The sequence below is a fragment of the Ischnura elegans genome, chromosome 7 (assembly GCF_921293095.1).
Source record: "Ischnura elegans chromosome 7, ioIscEleg1.1, whole genome shotgun sequence".
Lineage (NCBI taxonomy): Eukaryota > Metazoa > Arthropoda > Insecta > Odonata > Coenagrionidae > Ischnura > Ischnura elegans.
This window is the reverse complement of record NC_060252.1, coordinates 8,163,671-8,183,842: the sequence shown is the minus strand read 5'-3', so window position 1 is coordinate 8,183,842 and position 20,172 is coordinate 8,163,671. Positions and strand designations below refer to the sequence as shown.

General features: G+C 41.8%; 2 protein-coding genes across 5 annotated transcripts in view; both read left to right on the top strand.

The window, feature by feature from the left end:
- The window catches only part of LOC124162813 (THO complex subunit 2), a 109,387-nt gene that overhangs the window by 15,155 nt on the left and 74,060 nt on the right, over nucleotides 1–20,172 (top strand). For 2 of the 3 annotated variants that reach the window (XM_046539473.1, XM_046539472.1), the window contains exons 9-12: nucleotides 10,443–10,615; nucleotides 11,229–11,427; nucleotides 13,088–13,275; nucleotides 14,778–14,964. In XM_046539473.1, the coding sequence (XP_046395429.1) occupies nucleotides 10,443–10,615; nucleotides 11,229–11,427; nucleotides 13,088–13,275; nucleotides 14,778–14,964 (747 nt within the window). The remainder of the gene's footprint in view (nucleotides 1–10,442; nucleotides 10,616–11,228; nucleotides 11,428–13,087; nucleotides 13,276–14,777; nucleotides 14,965–20,172) is intronic. The other variant, XM_046539474.1, reaches the window with a different exon arrangement.
- Nucleotides 2,252–7,203, top strand: LOC124162814. Of its 2 annotated transcripts, XM_046539477.1 has the most exons (3): nucleotides 2,252–4,525; nucleotides 4,641–4,952; nucleotides 5,024–7,203. In XM_046539477.1, exons 2-3 carry the CDS (start codon nucleotides 4,647–4,649, stop codon nucleotides 7,046–7,048), a joined length of 2,331 nt encoding a protein of 776 aa, XP_046395433.1. In that variant the 5' UTR covers nucleotides 2,252–4,525; nucleotides 4,641–4,646; the 3' UTR covers nucleotides 7,049–7,203. The 2 variants fall into 2 exon arrangements, with proteins under 2 accessions (XP_046395433.1, XP_046395432.1); XM_046539476.1 differs by having other exon boundaries at nucleotides 2,252–4,952.

Genomic DNA, 20,172 nt, shown 5'->3' with positions numbered 1-20,172 from the left:
TATCGTTCTGTGCACACGCTCAAGGCGGCCATTCGCCTCTGGGTGCCACGACGATGTTCTCAGACGCTTTACTTTCAGCAAGGCGCACATCTCCGCAAATAGCCCTGACATAAAATTAGTCCCTTGATCGGACAACACTACGGCTGGAACGCCGAATTTAAGAATCCACCGCCGTACAAGAGCAGCGGCCACAGTTTCAGCAGTCTGATCGGGGATCGCCACCATCTCCAAATATCGGGAGAAGTGATCCATTATAGACAAAATATATTTATCCCCGTTTTCCGCCCTAGGAAAGGGTCCCACAATATCCACTGCTATGAAGTCAAATGGTCTATCCGTGGCCGGCAACTCTTGTAAGGTAGCCTTAGTCCTTCCGTACGGGCTCCTCTGCTGACAAGAAACACAATTTTTTACAAAATTTTCACAGTCTTTCCGAAGCGTGGGCCACCAATAAATTTCTTTAACACGACTGATAGTAGGCTCAACCCCCATATGCCCCGCGAGAGGATGGTCGTGGCATTGACGCAGCGCCTCGGATCGCCAAGAATTAGGGACTACCACCCTCGCGCCCCCTTCCGTCACTTTTTTCAAAATTCCTCCTTCCTCTTTAAAACCCTTTTCCGAGCGCCATCTTACGCAATTCTCATCCTCCTCTTGCCACTTGGCGACCTCGATGTCGCAAGAGGCGTCAGCCCGTCTAACCTTTCTACTGAGGGCATCAGCATTCAAATGTTTTTTGCCTGGCTTATGCGTAACCTCGTATTCATACTCCCCAAGTTTCAACGCCCACCTTAAGAGACGACTACTAGGGTCCTTTAGACTAAAAAGCCACTTAAGTGCGGCATGATCAGTCACAATTTTAAATTTCTGCCCAATCAGTGCCCAACGGAACTGATTGACTCCCCAAACTACGGCCAAAAGCTCTTTCTCCGTGGTGGCGTATGAAACTTCTGGAGAACTCAACTGTCGCGACGCATAGGCACAAGGGTGTTCCTCTCCGTCCCTCTCCTGCGATAAAACAGCTCCGATCGCAAAATTGCTCGCGTCCGTAGATAAAATGAAGGGTTTTGAAAAATCAGGGTAAACCAAAACAGGACTTTGAGTCAATGCGCACTTCAAATTTTGCATCGCCTCTTGGCAATCCGGGGACCACGTGAAGGCCGTCCCTTTCTTTAAGAGCCGTGTCAGGGGTCTCGCAATCTCAGCATAGCCATCCACAAATCGTCTGTAATAATTTGAAAGGCCCAGAAACGACTGCAATTCCTTTACATTTGCGGGAGCGGGGAAATTTTTCACAGCCTCAATTTTCTCCGGGTCAGGATGCACACCTTCTCTAGAAATTATATGACCCAAATATTTCACTTCCGCGAGAGCAAAATTGCATTTTTCAAATTTTAGGGATAACTTGGCCTCTCTCAGTTTTTCAAAAACCCGCCGCAACCTCTCCGCATGTTCCTCGATCCCATTAGAAAAAACAATCACGTCATCTAAATACACCATACATTGTGTTGGTTTTAACCCACGCAACACGCCGTCCATCATTTTTTGAAAGGTTGCGGGGGCGTTTCGTAATCCAAAAGGCATGCGCGTATATTCATAATGCCCGCTCTCCACTATGAAACCCGTTTTCGCTTGCGATTCCGGATGCATCGCTATTTGGTAGTACCCACTGGTGAGATCTAGCGTCGTAAAATAAGTGCATCCCCCAAGGTGATCAAGAGTGTCAGAAATGTTAGGGATGGGGTACACATCAGGAACAGTTACGGCATTTAATTTCCGGAAATCAACACAGAACCTGTATTTTGGCTTTCCATCACTTGATTTTTTTGGGACAATAACTATAGGGGAGGACCAAGGGCTTTCGCTTGGCTTAATTATACCCGCTCCCAATTGTTCCTTCACAAAATTCTCTATTAGCGGTTTTTGGTGGTGAGGGGTCCGATAAGGCCTTTGATAAATGGGTTTCGCGTCGCCCGTGGGGATGTGATGCTGAGTAATGTCTGTGGCGGGGGGAGTATCGTTAGGGCAAAACAACCCCACATATTCCTCAAGCACCGGTTTCAGAGCTTTTATTTCCACGTCGCTCAGGTGACGTAACTTTTCCGCGATATTCGTCTTACTACGAATGCCCTCCGCTCTCATACTCCTCACCGCCTTATTTTCATTTTTCACTCGCTCATTTTTGAAAAACTCACTTAACGTGGCCAACACTGTCCCCTTTTGAAGTGTCAATTCTTCCCCCCCGAAATTGGCTATCTCTAGGTTGGGACAAGTCAGGAAAGTCAGGAAAGTCAGGAAATAGTCAGGAAAAAAAGTTTTGGTCAGGAAAATCAGGAAATCGTCAGGATGAGCGCCCGAAGAGTCAGGATGGATCGGATTGTGTGCCTTTTGCTGTGCCGCCGGCCACCGCACGCCGCACTGGCGGCAAGCGACAGCCGCAAGATGAGCCGAGAACGCCCGCGCCGCGCTGTCTCACCGCCTCCCTTCCCCTCGTGCTAACCCGTGCCGAACTGGGCTGCCGCCTTCACCGCCGAAGCAAGGAGTGCTGGCGTCGCTCTGCCTGCCGCTGCATGGCAAGGTTCTCGCATGTGTTCTAGCAATTCACCGCTTTACACGACGCAATTTTGATTGCGCCTTCGCACGTACGTCAGACTGCGCAATTCCGTGTACCGTGTAAAACGGCCTTTAGACACTCTTAACCCTCTCATGCATGCATGCATGCATGAAATCCTTTGGAGTAATCAAAAAATAAAATAAACATGTGACGAGTGCAAAAAGTGAAAAGGGTTGAAATTTTACATCGCTTGCTGCAGCGGTTCCAATTAGGCAAACGTTTAGCAAATAATTTAGACTATTGAAAAGGAACCAACTTCAATATTGAGCTCAGAGAGAATTCAGAAGAGTCAAAGCATTTTTAGAAAATTTCTAGAAAACATTCAGCAATGTGAGTCACTTAAAAATAACGATCATTGATTATAAAATAAATTTTGAAATTACCGATTGCTAATTCAGATGCACTATAATTGAATTCATATGCCTACTTTTAAAGCTCCTCTCGATCACCCGTCAGGTATGCTATCAGCTAAATAAAACTAAAACACATATATGCATATGCTTTTCACTAAGGATGACCATGTCATTGCAAAACGCTATTTTCTCACCATGCGTCTTGTCGTTCATTATCATGCTCTGGAAAAATTAGTTGATAATTGAGAATAGAGAAAAGTATAAAGTCTGAACGCAATGAAGATTACCAATAAATCTGGAGCAAAGTATCAATACCTGAATTAATGACTTTTGATCGGATAACCAGGCTAAAATCTCAAAAGTAAAAAGAATCCTTCACTTGGAAGAGGTTCTGATTCAATACAGTTGCAAGTACATATGACGTGAAAAGAAAAAAAATTGAAACGGTTTATCCTAATTTACCTTAGAAGTTTAGCAAGACTACCAATTTATAGCTTGTTCGAGTGAAGGAATAATTACCATAAAAAATATAGGTTTCTATCATGCGATTTACGATCTTTCCCGTGATGCCTGAGAAATATTTTTAATGCGCTAAAATATTTTTGAACTTCAATTATCACATGTTATGGGTTATTCTGCTCAGCCATTGCCTGGAAAATTGCTCTGTATTATTTAATGGCGTACAAAATAATAAAATTACAACTAGTTTTTAGTCTCACGTCTAGAAATGAGGTTGAATGATTTCTTACAATGGGGATACAGTGGAGGTCATGCCTTTCGGGTTGATGATGTAAAAACATAATTGTCTTTGCACGAATAAGTATGTTAGGTAATTTATCTCAAAAGTGGAAAAAAATCTAGCTTATCACATGTGATAGGAGCATCGCAAATCTTGTACATCACTTCTTTGGTATATATACATATTAATTTTGACCGATTCACTTTCAGCGATATTTTTTTAACGTGTGAGGGGTATTAAGAGGTTGTTGGTGCCGATTTGTATATCCATGAAATAAAAGGATTCCTAAATTCAAGTGCCCACGTGTAGTATGAGACGTTTCGTCCAGCTTTCTTCGTTTCTGACAGTTTGAGCACGTCGCCACTGTATAGCGGGAGGCCGGCATACACGGCAGTGTAACGCGCTCTTCTTCCACAAAAAGTCATTTTATCATTTGTGGACTACTGAGACCATTAACGGAGAAAGCGCAGGAAATATTGACTACATTGTGTTGAACGCATGGCGACGCAGCGTCTCAGGAACCTTAAATGAATTCTGTACTACCATACGACAATGCAATAGCAAAGTTGCATTGGGTCGTCTGTGACATAGTAGCGGCTTGGTAGGCTCATGCGCAGAAGCGAGTGAGGCAACCTTAGGCTCTAAACCTTGGCTCCACGGTCGCTCCTTTTCCGCGCCTTTCCCCCCACACCCCCCGCCATCCCACGCGCTCCCCGGGTCTACGCCCGCGGCGGGTCAACAATAACAGTGCGACGGTGACGAGTCCGGACGAGTCGGTGTGCCTGGAGAGCAGCGGAGGTTGCGTTTTCTTCATTGAAGGTAGGCTGTCACGAATATTAGCAAACTCACTGTCGTGTTATTTTATCCACTCCATTCGACTATTCATTGAAACTTAATGGTGCTGTAGTTCAAAATGAGATTGTATTATTTTCAGACCCGAATGCTGAGGCCCATTTCGTCTCTAGTCATGGTCGGGGGAAAGCAGACGTATTGGAACGAGGATTGGTCAAAGGAGCTTCATTTCAGCTGCTTCTCACCAAAGACTTCGACTGCATTAAAGCATGGATTGCCAGAAGGAAAACCAACATCTTTCTACTGCTCGGTGTGCTGCAAGACGAATCAACTCGGCAACATGGGTCGCGGTGCCCTGACTAAACACCTGTCATCAACCCACCACAATACTGCCGTCGAGAACAAGAAGAGCTGTTACGGGATCAAGATATTTTGTTTGCCTTCCGCTAAGAAGGTAAGTGATGGTGAGTTATTTGTAAAATCTTCGGGGTTTTCTGGTTCTCTACCCCAGCCTGATTTTTGTAGGTGACTACAGCAACTCCCTCTACCTCTACATCCGCGTCGGTGAACCCCACGGCGGCGGCACCTGGTTCCTCAGCATCGGGTGGGACTGCAGAAGACCCTCGGGACGATCCCGATGACCCCACACCAGCTTCACCTGCCTGCACATGTTCATGCCCATGTGCGCGATGTACCAACGAAGTTATCGCCGTCCCGAAGACTGCTGGTTTGCAAGGTCTTAACACCTGGTTAATGAAGCAAGATACTACCAAAGCTGAGATTTTGTGGTGTATCTATTGTGTAACGAGCCATACTTCTTTGTCTTCTGGGGGCAAGGCAGTGCAGTTATTTCCCACAATGTTCCCAGATAGTATGATTGCTGCAAAAATGGAATTGGGTCGGAACAAAATCGCCTATTCACTTGTACATGGTTTAGCCCCACATTTCCATGATGTTATCACATCTAAGTTAACCAAACTGGATTTTGTGGTAGTTTTATTTGACGAGAGTCTCAATAAGTGTAGCCAGAAGACTCAAATGGATCTTGCCATTAAATTTTGGTGTGATGATCAAAATGAAACGGTGACGAAATATTATGATTCAGTGTTCCTGGGTCGCTCAAGGGCGACTGATCTCATATCGGCATACTGCACAGCAATTCCTAGAAGTGTGCAGTCTCATGTGCTTATGGTTGGCATGGATGGCCCGAATGTTAATGTCAAGTTCCTGAAAGATCTCCAGATTTATATGAAAACAGAGTTTGGTGAGGATGAGCCACTGCTGCTGCTCATGGGGTCCTGTGGTTTGCACGTAGTTCATAATTCCTTCAAAGAGGGGGTTAGTAAGTGTGGCTGGAATATTGTCATGTTTCTCAGGGCCTTATACAATATATTTAAGAATGTGCCTGCCCGTCGCAGTAAGTATACAGAGTGGACAGGCTCTACTACTTTCCCAAATAAGTATTGTGCAGTGAGGTGGTTGAATAATGCACCTGGTGCCGATAATTGCATCAAAATATTGCCAAACGTAAAAACTTTTATTGAAAAAGTGAGAACTGGACCTGAAGAGGATAAAATAAAATCTGCCGGCTTCTTGTATGTTGCAAAAGCTGTTGAAGATAAGATGTTGGGGCCTAAGTTAGCCTTCTTCTCATATGTTGCAAGACTTGTTGAGCCATTCTTGACTACTTATCAAACCAATGACCCAATGGCGCCGTTCTTGCACACGGACCTGTCGAACTTAGTGTCGAACCTGCTTAGACATTTTGTCAAGAATGATTATGTAAATCGAAAGTCAGATGTATGTAAAGTTGACATTACCAATGAAGACAATCTGATTCCTGTGAAGAACTTCAATTTTAGTTTTTCTGTAAAGGACGCTCTCAAAAAAGTACAAGTATCTACTCCAGAAATGCTGAAGTTCAAGGAGGAGTGTGTGCTCCTGCTGAAGGCTATGGTTAGTAAAATTCTTGAAAAGGCTCCCTTGAATTACAAACTCTGCAGAGCCATAACTTTTTGTGACCCAGAACTGATTTCACATTCCAAAACTGCCGTTTCTACTCGACTGAACGGCTTCTTGGAACAACTGCACAGCCGCAATTGGCTTCCTGCAAGTGAGTGCGACACTATTTTGTCTGACTTTAAGGTGCTCTGTGACAAACAAGTATTTGCTAACGCCTGTCAAGAATATGATCGTCAGAGGCAGAGACTAGATCATTTCTGGAGAGGTATCTGGGATCGTTATAAGTGCTCAGATGGTTTAGTGAAAGTGATTAAAATGGCTCTGATCATAAGCCATGGCCAAGCTTTCATCGAGCGTGGCTTCTCCATCAATAAGGAGATAATAGTAGAGAACCAATTAGATATGTCTTTGGTGGCTCAGCGCCAAGTGTACGACTCAGTCAACGCTGCTGGTGGCGTAGAAAACATAAAAATATCTGCTGAAATGATCAACAGATTTCGGCACGCGCGCTCCGAGTATGAAGAAGCAAAGAAGCAGCGCCGATCTGAGGACGCTGAGGTCGAAAAAAAAGGACCCATGAGAAGATGATTGGAACTGAAGTTAAGGAGCTTCAAGCCAAAAAGATGAAAGTGTTAGCATCAAGCCAGAAGGAGGCTGATGCCATTGATGAAGAAATAAAAAAGTTGACTGGTACTTTCTAACTTAACAATGGAGTTTCTAACTTAGACAATTTGTGAAGTGCACTTTAAATTAATAGTGATTTTTTTGTTCACTAAGTTTTTTTTACTGTTTTGACTAATGATTAAGTCACAGTGATTGCTAGTCCAAAGTGGCCATATTTTGTTTGGAAAGTCAATATGAAAGAACTATGATAATTTGTGAAGTGTACTTAAAATGAGGAAATAGTGATTTTTTTGTTCACCTTGTTTTTTTTACTGTTTTGACTAATGATTAAGTCACAGTGATTGCTAGTCCACAGTGGCCATTTTTTGTTTGGAAAGTCACTATGAAAGAACTATTATTATGTGTGAAGTGTACTTAAAATAAGTAAATTGTGATTGTTTTGTTCACCTTGTTTTTTACGGTTTTGACTAATGATTAAGTCACAATGATTGCTAGTCCACGGTGGCCATATTTTGTTTGGAAAGTCACTATGAAAGAACTATGATAATTTGTGAAGTGTACTTAAAATAAGGAAATAGTGATTTTTTTGTTCACCTTGTTTTTTTTTTACTGTTTTGACTAATGATTAAGTCACAGTGATTGCTAGTCCACAGTGGCCATTTTTTGTTTGGAAAGTCACTATGAAAGAACTATTATTATGTGTGAAGTGTACTTAAAATAAGTAAATTGTGATTGTTTTGTTCACCTTGTTTTTTTTACTGTTTTGACTAATGATTAAGTCACAATGATTGCTAGTCCACAGTGGCCATATTTTGTTTGGAAAGTACCAAAGTACCTAACGTGTAGTACTGTACAGTAGTAACATTTCTTGTAAGTTTTTCTGATATTACAATTAAAAAATACTGAAGTGTTGCATATTTTGAGCTATTTCCTTGTATATGACCTCTTATGACATCTTTCTTCATGCGTTAAAACTTATGGCGAACGCTAGAAAAAGTCAGGATATATCAAGATTTTGGTCAGGAAAAAGTCAGGAAAAGTCAGGATGGGAGGAAATTGAGATCTTGTCCCAACCTAGTATCTGCAAGACCACTCCATTGTTTTCGTCTACTCTACATACCCCTCGGGCCACAGCACATCCCTCTACACCGTCACAGCATGGTTCCGTCAATACCTCTAATCCCTCTAAACGATTCTCACTCGAGAGGGGCACCCGCATTATTTTTTCACTGTGTGGGGGGATCTTTTCGTTACGAGTAAGTCTAACCACCACCCCCTCCACCCGAGCGTCGCATTTTTCCTCTACTCGTTTCACTTCCCGCTCGAAACCCCTCGCACCATTAACTAACGGCCATTTTTGTCTTCCCACCTGCAGGACTCCCCTAGAAACATCAATAATTCCCCCATATCTTCTCAAAAAATCTAATCCTACAATGGCATCAAATCCCCCTAAACTGTCCACTATTTGCATTTTCACTTCGTAATCTATTGTATTAGCTCTAAGAATAACAAATTTTTCCCCGTAATTCCACATTCTGTGTCCTGTCACCCCCAAAATTCTGATTGAAGAAGGTCTCACCCCCTTCCCTCCCGACAGGCTGCGTGTGATTAGGGAAATTTGGGAGCCTGTATCCACCAATACACGGCACTTCTTACCGTCTATGTACACTGTTGCCACCAAGTCCTCCTCCCCTCCGACGAAATTCACCTTCGGCAGAGTCATCCTCACCAGGGGTCGGATTCGGCGGCCTCGCCGACCCCCGCGCCGTTTAAATTCGGGTTTCCTCCCGGTCCTCGGCGGCTCCTGCAATCCCTCTGGAGATGGCCCTCCTGACCGCAGCTGTGGCAACGACGTCCTCGCCTGCACTCCCTCATGAAGTGCCCGGTCTGGCCGCAGTTGAAGCAGGCGCTCCCATTCGGCGTCCGGAACACCCTCCGCGCCGCAGGAGCTTCCCCTGGTCTCCTCTCAGCCTCTCTCACCCGGATGGCTGCTCGGATGGCCTCTTCGAAGGACCCGGGCGCCGCCAACCGACATTGACGCCCCAATTCGCCCGGGAGGCCGTTGAGGAAGGCATCGAGGGCGCGCTGATCGGCTTCAAACCGAATAGCCGCCACGTACTCAGCGCTTCCGGATGCGTCGTAGGTGCGGTCGTTAACCTTCCGCACCCTGTCCGCGAAAGTCTCAACGTCCTCCCGCGAGTCCATCCGAATAAGCGACAACTGTTCACGGAAAAAACGCGCGCTCCTTTTGCAGGTGTAACGCTCCAGCAGAACCCTTTTGAGCTCCGCGTACGTTCGTGCGCCGCGACACTCTTCCCTGCTCCTGAAGTATTCGGCGGCGTCGCCATCGAGGCGAAGCGCCAATATGTTGAGCCGCTCCGCGTCCGACCATTTGCTCAATTCAGCGGCCCTCTCGATTTTGTCCAGGAACGCGTTGACATCCTCTCCCGCCCGTCCCGTAAACGATCCAATGTTTGAAAGCAGGGAAAAACTTGGCCGCGCGGACTCACTCGTGCCTGCCTCGAATTTTTCGACTAAAAACTCAACCGCTTCGGCCACGTCTACTTCGCGCCCACCCAAACTCACGCGACCGGCCATTATGCCCGACTGTCAATCACCCGAAGATATTCGACTTCCTTAGCCAAAATCCCACTTCGTGACACCAGTTGTAACGCCAGGGGCGGCGACCAACGGATTCGGCTGAAGGAAGGAAGGGAACCAGGGGCAATGACAGTCAGACAAACGGTGGATAGCGTTTATTGCGTTCACTCTCGATTACATCTCGCGCGCGACTGCCGCGTGCCAACAGTCCCTCGCCTCTCGGCGTCCCCCTCGTGACATGGTCCGAAGCCCTCATTGGCTCCCGATGTCGTCAGTGCCTCGCGCGTCTAGGTGCAAAGTACGCTGCTGACTCTAGGTAAGAAGGAGGTGCAAGAGGAAAGGGGGAAAGTGGGTGGGAGTGGGTGGAAGAAGGAATGCCTACGCAGGCAGAGGCAATGTCTCGTAGACGAGAAGGGAAAAGTACAGGAGGAAAGAGAGGACTCAAGTCATAGGCTGGTCAGCAGTATTACAGTATTCATGTGTCTCTCGAAAAAAATGGAGACCACGTTGAAAAATTGGCAAAAGTGTAAGCTTTTCAGCTATGTGAAACTTTAAAACAATTAACAATATTTTCTATTTGTAAAAAATATGGGAACTTTACTTTTGGTACAACCCTCGTACCTACCTTATACGTTTTTTACCTACCTTTTTAAGTTAGATCATTTGGGTCTCTTCAATTTTTTAAATTAAAAGTTCTAATGAATGTTTACCTACACTTAAATTAGTTATCAAATTAATCATTTTATTCTTTTTGCAGTTTAATTCAAACCAGAAATTTGGTTTGTGTGATGCATTGCTGAAGGTTGGGAATTGGAATCATGCGGAGCAGCTGACGAGAAAGCTCCCTGATCACTGTGCGATGGACCAAGCACCTGTCGCCAAATCATTATGCCAGCTACTACATTCAACTATTGAACCTGTTTACAGGAAGTAAGTGTTGAAGTATTGCATTCTAGTCATTGCTATTTTTCAAGATAAAAATTGGTTTTTAGGAATAAAAATTGCAGTAAATTTAAATTCACCTCGTAAGAAAAAAACAGCTTCACTACTCCTGGCCATCCATCATATTTCTGCAGAACCTATAGCAAACTGTTGCACTCACTGTATTGATTGAAATTGAGTTGAGTTGTATCTTTGCTGCTTAGATGTCTTTTCTGTAATTTACTTCTACATTCGGTATTATTTCCATATTATTTTTCATCTCAAGATCTCTTCTTCCATGATTCTTGGTGAGAGCTAACAAAACACAGATGACAGGTGAATGAAATGAAATGACCGCAGCACTGCACACTCCAAAGTTAGCACTAATTTTTTCCTGTTAATTCAAAGTCATCCAAAGCCTACACTAATTTGTTGTGCCAATTTCACGAGTTTCTGCTCCAATTTTTTTTAATGAATGCCTCTACTTGCATATGTTTCATGTATCTCTCGATAAGTGTTCTGTGTGAATAATTTATTGCTAATTTTTCCTGTATACCAGCTTTAATGCAAATAATTCTGTATCCACATATTCAATTTTTGAACTGTCTTCTTCATCAATTAGGAACTGTGGATTGTCATCCAAAGTCATGGGACAGCCTGTGCCTTTACCCACCAATCCTTTGGCACCCCGACCAGCTGTAACATTCTTAGACCTGAGGAAGGATGCAATACCTATGCTGCTTGCTTTAGGACCATCGCTGCACAATGATCCTGTGCTCATGTACAAAATCCTTCGACTCTCAAAAGCAGCACTAGCTCAGGTATCTTATGTTGCATTTAGTGATTGGAAGTTGGTTAAAAGTTTCTTTTGTGAAGAATTGATTGTTTGTTGGCTGTGGAGATTGACAGTCAAATGCATTTTGTTACTGTGAGATTTATCAACACTTCTTTTTGCAATGCCTGTTTAACCCACATTTTCTTCACTCCCGTTTGTCTTTACTGGTATCTAATCCAATGTCTAATCCACTATTTTCTTCAAAACCACATTTAAATGATTTAAAACATTAAGATCCAGATTACTATGCCTTGGAATGATAGTATATACCATATTATTAAATGTATATTCTGAGTATTTCACTCCAAGCTAAAATTTTCTCTGATAAGAAGCTTTGTGATCTGTCTAAATTCTTATTTGGTTATATGTTGGTGTTAGAAATGAAACGTATAGAAGCCCAATTCCATGGGTTGGGATACTTGTGAAAGAAATTGAGGGTCACTCCATTTTCAGAATTTCCTGGCCCAACTGAATAGGGCCCTCATTCACAGTAGTTTTTATTTTTAAGTGAATGTGTTTTATTGGCAAATCTGGTGTCAAAGCCATTAACGCCTATTACTTGAATAAATACAGTCAAGCACTCACTGAGTGGGTGCATGCTTGTAGCCAACTCAGCATTGCAATTGAATTCCCATGTAGAGTGCTGTACAGTGCAACCTCGATATAACGACACCCCACGGTGCACTAATAAACACTCGCTATAGCGAATTGTCGCTTTACCGGAGGTGGAGCAAATAATAGCCAATATACCTGTTGCGAACAGATATACAGGAACAGGAGTGGTGCGGCGACAGATAAACATATATCCGATAAACGTAAGCATAAATCCAGACGAAAGGCGATGTTTTTTTGCATCACTAAATTTCCTTACTCAAATAACGACTAACTATTCAAACAATTTATAAGCGCCGCACTGAATAAAAATCATGCAATGCATTGTTTTGTCAATCATTATATTTATCAAACGACAGTTTACCACATAAATTTGAGACTGAGCACTCCATTAACATCATTTCTAACAGATCGCTAGCAATTACAGAGGTTAAGGAGTCTTGATGAAAGTCTTCCGGCGGTGGAACTCTCGCTATGGCGAGAGCCAACACCGAAAGGGTCTCGTAAAAACGAATTATTTAACACGCTTATTATAGGGTCAATTGACGGTGCATCGGCTATCTCTCGTAATAGCGGGGGTGTCGCTATAGCCCGTACTCGCTTTAACGAGGTTCCACTGTACTTCGTTTATGGAATTTGCTGTGTGTGAATAAAATATCCCTGTATTTCATTTCATTGAAATGGATAGACTTTTGTGAAATATTTTATGTTGGTTTAGTATTGGTCATTTGATTCTTACATTAGTTCTTGTACATAATTTTAATCAAGGGGATATTGAAGCCCTGCCTCTTAAAGTAACAAAATGTAAGAAAACTCCAATGGCCACAAAAAATATTTTTAACACTGTCCAAAAGTGCGTCAAAGAAACTTTCAACCCTGTGTTGTAAGTGCTTTCTTTTCAGCTCACTGAACAGGGTTGGTTACTCATTGGCTGAAATATGTGCATATTGTGTAGTTTTAGACTAATATTGAAAAAATACTAAGACAATTAGAGTTTACTTTCATTTTGTTGCTCTTATGTAATTCACCAATAGAAGGACACCCTTCGATTGCAGTGTGGTGCTGATCCAGTGATGCCTGCTCCCCAAGGTGACACACTATACATGGACATAGTCACCTTGCTTGATGAAGTCATTCTTCCATCATTATCTCATATGGACTGTAACTGCTGCATAGCAGAGGAAGTTTGGAATGTCATTAAGCAGTATCCGTACCAAATAAGGTGAGCTATGTATCACTGAACTATTATAAAAAACTAATTATTTTACAGTTCAAATTATCTTTGTAGTTGAGCCGGTGTGACAAAAGAAAGTGGGGAAGGTGTCTTAGTAGAGCACAGACTGTTGGTGGGCTTTGCTGATGGGTGAGGGGAGTTCCGAGAGAGCAAACTTAGCATTACCGAATTTACCATTTCATGTTCCAAAGATGATGTAATGGTCCTTCTGTCAAGGTCAAAATAGATGCAATTGCTGCCAGTTGAATGTTTACAATTATTCGGTGACATTTTCAGAATTATCTTTTATATTAGTCTGTAAATTACAAATGTCTGGCTATTGCAATGATGACACCTTAGAAAATGTTTCTGTTTAGGAGAATAGAACTTCTTTGAATAAGTTTGGAATGATAAAATGTGAAAAAATGTCAATACAGAGAATAAAATCATCAATTGTCATGCATTATTTGAAGCAGAAATATGCGGAAGAAGAAACTGCTGTCATCTGCAATTGGAACATGAATCACACTACTCATTACCAATTGTTGATAATTTCCACCCTGTCTGTGGGGTCATAACCTCGTCCACACCATCGTGTTATCAGTCTGTCTTAAAGGCAACTTTAAATTGAAATTCAGAGGAGGAGGGAGAGCCGTCATCTGGTCTGGGAGCCTGAAAAATGAAACTCCAATTGGTGCTATCGTGCTTGCAAGGTTCCCCAGTTTCACATCCCTTCCGCTGGGACACTATTACACTTTTTGTCTCCAGGTTTTCTAGTCTTGTCTCATTGTGTACTAATTGGTTATTGGTGGCAAAAATTTCTTCAGCAAAAGCCGCAATTCTAGTGGATTGTGTGCCATCCCGGGAGAGTTTTTTTTTCCAGAATCCGGCCCTATTCATTAAGCCTGTAAGTGGTACACAGCTCCACACAGACTTTTGGAAATGACAGTAAATAGCCACCGTTGGTTGCCAGAGGACACGTGAATCATGGGTGGCCACTGGTATTTTATGCCTGAGGCTTAGATTATAAACGTACTCGTTTGGATGGGATTGAGGATAATCTCTTCACAGAGGCGCAGCAAATGGTTAGCTTCGTAGCTGAATGTGGTACTGCTGGCAGAGAACATGCCTATGCGAAACACTGTCTCAAGAACAGGGATGTGAAAGGGAATTCATTGGGACGAGGATAAGAATAATCTTATGGTTGGGCAGTACTGTTAGCAGATTGACGATGTTAATACAATGGAGTGGAGTGACTGAATTTACAGGTCTCCAAGCCAGCCACGCCTGCTGTCTTGGCAAAGGGAAAGTCTCGAGCCAAGAAGCTTTCCCTCTGCCTCTATCCCCAGTTGCATTAGCTGCTCCCTCCCGCTTAGCCACAAAGATATTTTGAACTGAACATAAATGGGTTCAATATCTGGACTTTTCAACATTCAGTGTACTGTTTCGGCATCTAGAGGGTGATTATGTCGTATAATAATTGTGAATTTTCTACAATCATTATTTGACAGGTATTGCTTGTATAGTCGATGGAAGAATGAGACGTACCAGCTGCACGCCAAGTTGCTCAGGAAAAGGGGTGAAAGCTTAAAGAAGATAAAATCCATCATGAAGAGGGTCAGCAAGGAAAACATTAAACCTGCCGGTAGACTGATTGGCAAACTCACTCACAGCACCCCTGGATTCTTATTTGACTATGTAAGTGAATCAATGACACTACTGATTCATTAAGCGATGTTTTATATCAATCAAAAATTTCCAATTCTCATTTATTCAGCTCTGAGTCTTGATCACAGTTTTAGGCTGCTTTCAGATAAGAAGACTTTTTGCCGGACGAGGTTCACGGCACGACTAAGGCCTTATTCCAGAACCTCTAGTGTTGATCCTGACTCATACTTGATTTGCTTTGATTTACACTTTGGCATGACCAGATCTCACTCAAGTCCCAAAGCTTACTCTGGCAATTCTCCAGAGTTGATAAGTTTGATAAGAACCACTGCTGCACAATGGCATGATTGCACGCTAGTGCATTCACGGGAGCTGCATGTTCCTGTTTTCCCAGCCGTGCAGTGAGTGACCACACTCTGTGATCACGGATCTGCGTCCCGCAGCAGTTGCAACCCAGGCAACTTGTGCGAGACGCGACTACATGGCGAGGTGCTTGAGAGAGTAGTTTCCGACGTTGAGCAGTGGTTTTGAAGCATTTGTTCAAACCAATTTCTGTATCTGTGATCACACAGCCAAGGACGGGTGGTTCTTGAAACTAGATCGTATATGGAGCAGTAGGAATATGATCACAATCACATTATTGCCATTAAAAAGATCGCGGTTAGATGAAGAAAGCTCTCAAAGAGTCCAGGAAGCACTATAAAATAACAGAATAAGTGCATAAATAATAATACATTGTTTGATTTAACTAAATTATGAACATTACAAAAAAAAATAAAGTGAGTGTTTGTATTATCCGTGTTTTCTGATTATTCGTGCCACTGCTCTGCATCATTAGCCCTGATAACCGGGAGTTTGCTATAATTACATTTGCGGAGGATTTTCAAACTCAGTGTGGGTCCTGAAGGAGTTAGGGTCAGATAATGGTCTTTTCTTGTCCATCTGAATGTCATTTCATGGGTTTGAGTTAATATCAGATTTTAAAACCTATTCCAAGGTGCGGCTATAGGGAAGTGCACTAATTTTTTTTTATTGCTGAATTTGAAAGTTAAGCCTAAAAAAGAAACATTAGTATAGTCACTTTTATTTTCTGCATCTGGGGTATGCACTTTAAAACGTTTTGAAAGTCGGAAAATTTCATGTTGCGCTGAAACACAGTGCCTCCATCTTGATTGAGATGTGACGTCACAAGGCAGTAGTCACCAGTGGAGTATCGCTGTATTCCGTCGCCTTCTTTAGCGCGGCGAGAGTTTCCGGGAATCGGTGGAGTTTGCTTCCTAAAAATGTCGTCTAGTATCGAAAACATGAATTCAAAATAGAATTATAAATGATTTTTTGTTCCAAATTTCATCTCGACGTCGAAACAAAAGCCTGGAGAAGATATTCATTCCCGTGCCTTAAGCACAAGCTATACGGACCTATCGATGATATTCTGTTTTGAAGATCATTTGAAGGTATTGTAAGATCAAATTGATATTTATATTATAATAATTTACTTAATAGGTACCTCAGTCACATCAGAAATTGTGTTGAGTCAAAATATTGCATCTTCCGCGTAGACCTACGTCATTTATAAACTGAAAGTAGTTTGGTTAAAGAATTATGGCGCGACTGTTTTTTTACACGACCGGGCAAAATGCGTACTTTGCCCATGATATGTGCATATATGATAACAAACGATTTTTGTTAAAGTTAATCTTTATTTGTTGAAATTAGTACATTTATAGGTGATACAGATATAAAGGTACACGGCAGGTCGCGCAGCGTAATTTGTACTCCACTGGTGACGGGTTCATCTTGCTGATCTAAAACATTAGCTACAATACCTCGAACTTTGAAAACTCGCAATATAGGCAGTCAAAGTACATTGTAAGAATACACGAGACCATTATAGCCCAGAATGTACGTACAATGTCGAAATCCTTGGTTTTCAAAGATTGACGTATTTTATACGCCAGCGCGCCCGGTCCAGGGTTATCAACTTTTATTTCATCCTATTTGTTAGTTGAAATTATATTTCAGAATGTTTCTTTTAGCACTGCTACTGAGGTAAACTGGTAGGTACTGAGTACAAGGTACTGCGGTATGTACTGAGTAAGTAAACTCCCTTTGGAGTAATGTGAATTACAAGTGTTCGAGATATATGGCATTTTATATTCGCTTTGTGTTCTTATTAATTATGACTGTACGCATATTGTTGCTTGCCGCGAGCCTTTAATGGTATGTGCTCTTGCAAGAGAGGTTTTCATTTTTAATGTGGAAGTTGGTCAGTATAAGCAAAGAAAAAATAAACATTTTAGCGCACACCAACCCTTGTTAATCATCGTATCTCGGCATTTGTAATGACACTGCTAAAATACCTAAACGCCATAATGACGATAAAAAAAATTGTCTCATGTCAATGATTGCTGCAATTACAATTAATGATAAACTAGACGCCGTATGATCACAATGAAGGCAACAAAAAATAATGCCATGACGTAGATTTGAATCACTGTCCTCCTGGTTACATCTTTCCTTAGACTCGTGCACGCTACCACTACCCCAACCGACACATTTCAAGATTGTGGATATTTTGAATTTATATATATAACTTGTAAAAAGTAATGCATGAAAATTAATTAATTACAGCCTAACTAACGCCCTAATTGAAAAAGATGCAGCAAGTTACGCGGTCTCCCCTTGTTAGCCTTAACGTCTCGCATTTCTATGGAGCGTTGAACCTGTCCTCCTTATTCAAAAATTCAGTAACCATAAATACATCAAAGTTTGGTATGCCATTTATAAATCGTTGGAATTTTCCTTCTCCCAACCAAGATTATCTTTTCTTGAACCCATCCTGGACAGCGAATCATTGCAACAACCAGCCAGCTCGGAAATAAGGCTAACATCCCATGATTCTAGTAGCGAAGGGCGAACGTTCCGGCCGGCGTGAATACATACGCAACGAATAAGTCTTGCAGCAAACGTCTGAAATAGGTTTATTAGTTTGACTCGGTTCTTACAAAAAAAGTTTTGGCATGATAAACGGCATTGTGCCAAAATATACCCAGCGAAAAATAAATGCCATCATGCATTTATTAAAGATTCAATGTGCTATTCGTACTACTCTTTCCAAACTTGAAGTTGACACGTAAATGAATATTAATATATTACGCAATGATGAAGTCGTTTACTCAAAAGAGAAGCAGCCACATATATAATCTGAAGATATTTTATGACAGCAAAAAACGGATACCCTCAAATTCTGTAATTTTTCTATGCAATAATAGTGGTAGAACTAAGCGGTGTAGAAGCTGCCGTCTGCTACGGCCTTGTGACGTCACGGCCAATATTCAACATGGACACCCGTTTTCGCGGCCTTTGAATTTTTCCATATTTCAGACGGTCATCTCGAATCAAGTATTCACTATTAAGATTTAAACTGTGGTTTTACGACATTATGTTATTCTGAACTCTAATTTAAAAAATGTGTTTGGTGCATTTGAAACACTAGTGCACTTCCCTATTACCATAGAATTTGATATAGTATCATTCAAGGGACCTGAAGGGTGGTGAATTAAACATCAATCCTTATGGTGAAACAAATTTTTTTTCTCAAAATTTTCCATGATGAGGTTGTGAAGTTTCAATAAATCCAACGGAATTCATAATGTTTAATGCATTTTTTCCCATTAAATGGTAAAGTATGGTTATAAAATTTTTAAGATATAGGTTATACATGATGAAGCACATTCTTATCGTCATTATGTTATGCCCATTGCTTCTACCCAGGGAAACAATGCGTGACATCAAACTATTGCGAAGTGAAAAGTGAATGGCCCAGAATTTCAGTATTCCTGGGTTAAAATGGTAAAGGAGAGGGATGTCAGATTTTAAGAGTTTTTGCATGACTTGGAGCAATTAACCTCTTCCCTACGCAGGGTGTGATTTCACGGCCTGAATTTTCTGATGCTAAAGAAGGAAGGCCGGATTTTCACGGCTTGAATTTTTCGAAGCAAAAGGCCAAAGGCCGTGTTTTCACGGTTTCGCGGTCAAGAATGCCAAGTGGGTCCCAACCGCCATTATGGTCCCTCGGCACGAGAGGTCCGACCCTTTCCTATTGTCCGTGTGGGGATTACCTCGGCCCATTCCGGCTCTCAGTGTCCCACTCAAGGAAGGTGCTCATCGTCACTTATTTGTTTATAAGTTAAAATAACTAAAAACGTTCATGTTGCATGTATTGAAAATCAATGCGAGGAACTACATTCTGTATGTTCTGCTGATTGGTTCCAAATTTTAAACGGAATTCTAGCGTTCATATTAACAGAGTTGATCATCACCTAGAACAATTTTTGGAGACGCTAAGGTTAGATGTTTAATTGTTATTTTTATAACTTACTAGCAAGTTTATAGGAGCGATATTGTAATGATTTACATCTAAAAATATACGTTACTCTGTTAGCTACATTCTAAGTGTACATTTGCGGTGAAATTCGATAGAATATCCGATTTAACTTCTATGAAAAAAAGCCCTCGTAATGTAATAAAATGTGATTCTCTCAGTTCTTTGTCGTGAGCCAAAATTACAGCGACTATTTTGAATAACCTCTTACCAACCTTTGAATACAAAGGTATTATAAACAAATTTCGCTATAAATACTGATTAATGCATATCCTAAAAATTCGTAAATTTAATGTACCAATAGGGAATGTTTTACGTAGACACATGTTGTGAGAAGCATCCCATACCATTGCAGGAAAGAGCACTGCCCTACCCAGGTAATTACTCTCATACCTTGGTTCTCTGATCAGGTTACATTTAGGTGGTCTGCCCTGTACACCTCACAGGCTTACTTTGGGATACATTAGCGCATTAATGTTTTCTTGGAAAAACTTATTACCCTCCAACTGGCACATCTAAGAGTAGATTGGTGCAAGTAGCCTCCTACTTAAATTTGTGGAAGAATATAACCTCACTTTTCTCAGAATAACTCATTTTCTTTTCAAAATTTCATTGGCGTGTATTCAAATTTAACCGTAAATGTTCTGTACGCATTCCCTTTCCTACTTCTGCAAGGATTGTCTTTCAAATGATGTTTTGGTGGAATTACACAGCCAGGATTTTTTTCTTGAAGTGCCTTTTGATGGTTCCTTAGAGCTTTCGTTAGTTTTGCATACGTTCTCGACGTGTTCAGAGTTACTTGGACGAGTGGAAACCCTAAAAATAACCGTAGAACTTCGTTTAAAAGTTCTATA